The 4716-nt window shown below is 32.9% G+C and overlaps 1 protein-coding gene across 1 annotated transcript; it reads left to right on the top strand.

The window, feature by feature from the left end:
• Positions 1–240: 240 nt before the first annotated feature.
• LOC131056157 (non-specific lipid transfer protein GPI-anchored 19) lies at positions 241–2224 on the top strand. Its single transcript, XM_057990509.1, has 3 exons — positions 241–686; positions 969–1001; positions 1696–2224. Exons 1-3 carry the CDS (start codon positions 335–337, stop codon positions 1941–1943), a joined length of 633 nt encoding a protein of 210 aa, XP_057846492.1. The 5' UTR covers positions 241–334; the 3' UTR covers positions 1944–2224.
• Positions 2225–4716: the final 2492 nt, after the last annotated feature.

The following is a 4716-nucleotide window of genomic DNA, read 5'->3' as shown; positions in this document are numbered from 1 at the left end:
CAATGTGTTGACAATGGTGATCATCATCAAAAGCGACACAACATATATATATAGCAGATCTTCAAGCTCAAAAAGCCTTTCTATAGTCGAAACAGATACAAAATCGGAGGTTTGGTGAACCAAACCATCTAGTTTGTATTGCCACCTTGCTATTCCGTGGACAAACGCATTTCAATTCAAACTCACGCAATCCCTAAATCATCCTCACATTGGCTGTATAAATAACTCTTGCAGTCAAGGATGCCACAGACTCATCATTCCCCACTAATAACATCTCTGTCTTTAATCGGCTTAAAGTTTCTCTTTATTTATTTAAGAGTGATTTGTTCTTTCAATGACAGGCGTAATGGGATTCCCTCAGCCAATCCATTTAGTAATAATCACTGTGGTGGTAATAATAGCAGGATATGCAAATTATGGTGGTGTGGCAGCTCAGTCTACAGGATGTGCAACATCTATGGCAACACTTTCTCCTTGCGTAGGGTATATTACAAGCAATGTCACCACATCACCTCCACCACAGAGCTGCTGCACTGCATTATCGTCAGTAGTGCAAACCAGCGCAGTCTGTCTGTGTCAGCTGTTCATCGCCAGTAATGCTTTTGGCATCCCCATTAATCAAACACAGGCTCTCGCTCTTCCAGGAGCCTGCAAAATCAGCACTCCAGCTCTCACCCGCTGTAAAGGTAATTAATCACCTTTTTTTTTTCTTCTCTTTTTTTCTTTTTTTTTTTTTATCAATAATGGACTGAAGCTGATGAACTGTACATATCCTATCCTTCTGTGAGATTTGAACTTGTGACCTCTTTTTCGAGAGCACAAGTTCTCCATCACTAGACCAACTCAGACAGCACAGTTCTTTTGTGTTTTTATCTTTTTTGATTTGTTGTAAATAAAAATCACATTCAAGTTCAAGATGATTAGTTTTAATTTGGGCACTTGTTGTTATGGTGGTGATTTGTGAACAGTTGCAGGCGTTCCAGCTCCAGCTCCAGTTACCGGTATGTATAATTGAAGTGTGCTTTTAGATGAATCATTTAAGAAAATCGAAGTTTAGAGTGTATTGTTTAACTCTGATTGTGCATATATCTGATTTGTTTAGGTCCGATCTTATGTATATCTGATTTAATTACAGTGTCTTGTTCAAGTCTGTTCTTGTCTATATCTAATTTACTTAGACTGTGCTGTTTAAGTCCAATGGTACATATATCTGATTTGCATAGAGTATGTTGTTTAGTTCTGATAGTGTGTATATCCAATTTGCTTGGATTGTCTTGTTTACATCTGATCAGGTGTATATCTAATTTGCATAGTGTTGTTTAAGTCCAATAGTGCATATATCTGACTTGCTTAGAGTGTGCATATATCTGACTTGCTTAAAGTGTGTTGTTTAGGTCTGATAGTGTGTATATCTGATTTTATAAGAGTGTTGTTTAAGTCCGACCATGTGTACAGATTGTGTTGTTTAATTCCAATTGTGTGCATATCTTATTTGTTTAAACTGTTTTGTTGAAGGTCAATCATGTGTATATCTGATTTGCTTAGAGTGTGTTGTTTAAGTCCCATCATGCGTATATCTGATTTGTTTAGAGTGTGTTGTTTAAATCCGATCATGTGCATCTCTGGTGTCTAAGTGGGTTGTTTGTATATATATATTATTGAGGAGAAAGACTAATTGAATAACTGGGCTTGCAGGTCCTAGCAATCCTGTACTGCCTCCTACAGTAAGTGTTCCTTCCTCTTCCCCTGCTCCTGCAACTTCTGTTCCAAATGCACCGGCCCCCACTTCACAATCACCATCATTACTTCCTCCCACAACTCCTGTTGGAGGAATTAGTCCAGCAGCTCGAGCGAGACCAACAGCTAATGCAGGAGTCCTTTTCACTCCATCAACAATATTCAGTGTTTTGGCAGGAGCGATTGTATTGAGTGCTATGTGCTAAACATCTTTCTTCTATATCTGTGTTGGATACTCTGACATGGACTTGTGTGTATTATTTATTGCATAGGAATCTTTCAGTTTGTTTCCCCTGTTCAGGAAGTCCTCGTCTACTTATAATAGGGATTGTATTCTTGTAGAGTTTATATAGCTGGTTGATAATGACTTGGGTGTCTTGCAACCATTCTTTCTACTCTAAATAAATAAGGATGTACCCATCCACTGTAATAGAGCGCACCATTCATTCTGTGTGTACTTTTTCAATTTTGATTTAATCTTTCAATACAACAGAGTAAATCGTGGAATAAGAAATTAAAACCCAGAATGCTGATAATGACTGAAAGAAGAGCATAGATGATGACAGCTATAAATCACTCCAATGCTTGGACCAAGAAAAAATCAAAATCTGAATAAGGTTAGTAATATATATTTTAATGAAAGTATATTTTTTTTAATTAAAGGGATTATAATTAAATAAGTGTATATCTAGATCAAAAGGTCACAAATAGAGATTCCAATCATCAAAGACATCCCTCAATATAAGGGATATATTCAGAAAATAATTTGTATGAATAAGTATAATTTGTATGAATAAATATATATTTTTATGAAAATAATTAGATTATATGAAATTGCTATTTGTAATTTTGGTTTGACTGACAGATTAGTAGGTAATGAATAAGTACACATTTAAATCCAAAAAAGTCTTCTAATTGAACAATCTGAATATGTTAAAAAAAAAATTATTATTAAAATATATTATCCAAATTAAAATGGAGTTGTCTATTCTTCATAAAAGATTAGTATTTGATAAAAAATACAAAATCTTTTAAGTAATTTCTACTAATTCAATTTTCTTAATCTGCCTTCTCACTTTTCACTTCTCACTCCTGTAAAATAAAAAAAAATCCGATGTTACACAAATTTCTGTTTTTCATAAAACATAGTCATTGCCAATTAAAACTATTAATTCTATATTTAGTAAACTTTCAAATACAATGAATAAGTCATCAGAATTTATCCATTAAACATCACTGTGGGGTGGGAAATGTTGACTTAATTTTAACAGAACTTTTGGTCGGAGCTATTGACCGTACAATAAGCTAAAATCCGTATTAAAACATATTCTATATACTTTTTTACGTTATCTATTCGTAAATTTGAAAAATGCGTACTTTGGCTCATTCGTCTGGACTTATTCCGGTTGCTATGAATGTAATAACCAGTACAAAAAATGGTGCAAAATAATATGAATATTTAAATTGTCTATAAGGTGTTCGATAAAAGGGACAAATATTGAATTAAGCATTTCTAAATTTAGGTCACAAAGTATGAGAGTATTTATAGAATTGTTAAATTAGAAATAAGAGTTTGATTAAAGAAGAATAAATTTGTCTAGCAAACTCATAAAAGTGTTTCTAAATTTTGATAATTATTTGTTATAGATCTAAATATCAAAGTGAACAATAATTTAAAGTACAAAACCTACCAAATTGAATATACACAGAGATCAAATCTATGAAATTGAAGTGACCTAAAAAAGGGACATCAAGTTATCAATTTGATATCAATTTTTTGGTAGAACCTAAGGCTATAGAGGAGTGTTGACTCAACTAGCAACACTTGACATGGTCAAATCAATATTGGCAACAAGGTAGAGCTAAATACAAATATTTTAAACAACATGGATATATTTCTATAGTATTATCACTATGACTTTAAAGTACAAAACGTACCAAATTGAATCTACACACAAAGATTAAATCCGTAGATAAGGTTCAAATCTATGGGAATTGAAGTCACCTAAAAGAGGCACATCAAGCTAGCAAATTAATATCATTTTTTGGCATTTATTGAGATTATCTCCATGTACATATATCAAGGATTGGAAGAAGTTTTTTTTTTTTCAATTTCAACCACTATCACAAAAACAAGTTGTCTTTGTATTGTTATTTTGTTTCTTTGAAAAAAAATGGCCATACATACCACCTAATCCAGCATTTAAATCATAATTAAAATTTGTTCACTAGATATGCAATCAAATTTACCATATCAAATATTTGAATAAATTTATTGTGTAAGGTCAATCATTCAACACTTCAGTGATACATTTCCATCAAATTCATAGACAACACATTCATATAATGGTGTCTAAGTATCACATTCATTCAGCATTATACTATAAGATATTTGAAGGTCTTTATCCAATTACAATGTGGCATAAGGCTTTAAATTTTAACCCTAATTCCATGTGTGACTATGTTGGGTTGTTGCATTACTCGATAGCTTAGGAAACTTACCCTTGGATTTTTAACCAAAAAATTAGGATATTTTGTCTCATTTAATCTATATTGTCCATTATTAGCTAGAGTTAATTCCTTGCACCTTGACCTAAACAATCTTGCACTAGTGTGTTAGAACCCTCAAAAATCTTTAGAAAGAATTATGATTTTATACCATATTTTAAATTTTAACTCTTCAAACCACCTCCTTAGTTAGTCATTCCCATTTATATTTCCCATCATTTTTCCTAGGTGTCTCTATTCACCTTACTCGCAATGTCCTCTAGGCCCAAATGTTGCTTTGTCATTAATTAGATCGCAATCCTGCAAGACCCTTTCCTTATCACATTAAGTGGTTAGTGATATGGCGATATGAAGAGAAAAGTTTATAGGGTTGTCACAATATCACTTAGAAGGTGTAAAATCAAGGTAAGGATGTTGTGATATAGCGATAGCCTGGAGTAAAATCATAGCCAAAGCATAGGGTGTTCGTAG

Source organism: Cryptomeria japonica, chromosome 7, assembly GCF_030272615.1.
Source record: "Cryptomeria japonica chromosome 7, Sugi_1.0, whole genome shotgun sequence".
Taxonomy (NCBI): domain Eukaryota; kingdom Viridiplantae; phylum Streptophyta; class Pinopsida; order Cupressales; family Cupressaceae; genus Cryptomeria; species Cryptomeria japonica.
This window is presented reverse-complemented; position numbering and strand designations above follow the sequence as displayed.

Excerpts from the sequence above, each read along its gene's own strand:
- LOC131056157 (XM_057990509.1), top strand. The coding sequence starts at position 335 with ATGACAGGCGTAATGGGATTCCCTCAGCCAATCCATTTAGTAATAATC. Across the intron at positions 687-968 it reads AGCTCTCACCCGCTGTAAAG|TTGCAGGCGTTCCAGCTCCA; the intron begins GTAATTAATCAC and ends ATTTGTGAACAG. Across the intron at positions 1,002-1,695 it reads AGCTCCAGCTCCAGTTACCG|GTCCTAGCAATCCTGTACTG; the intron begins GTATGTATAATT and ends CTGGGCTTGCAG.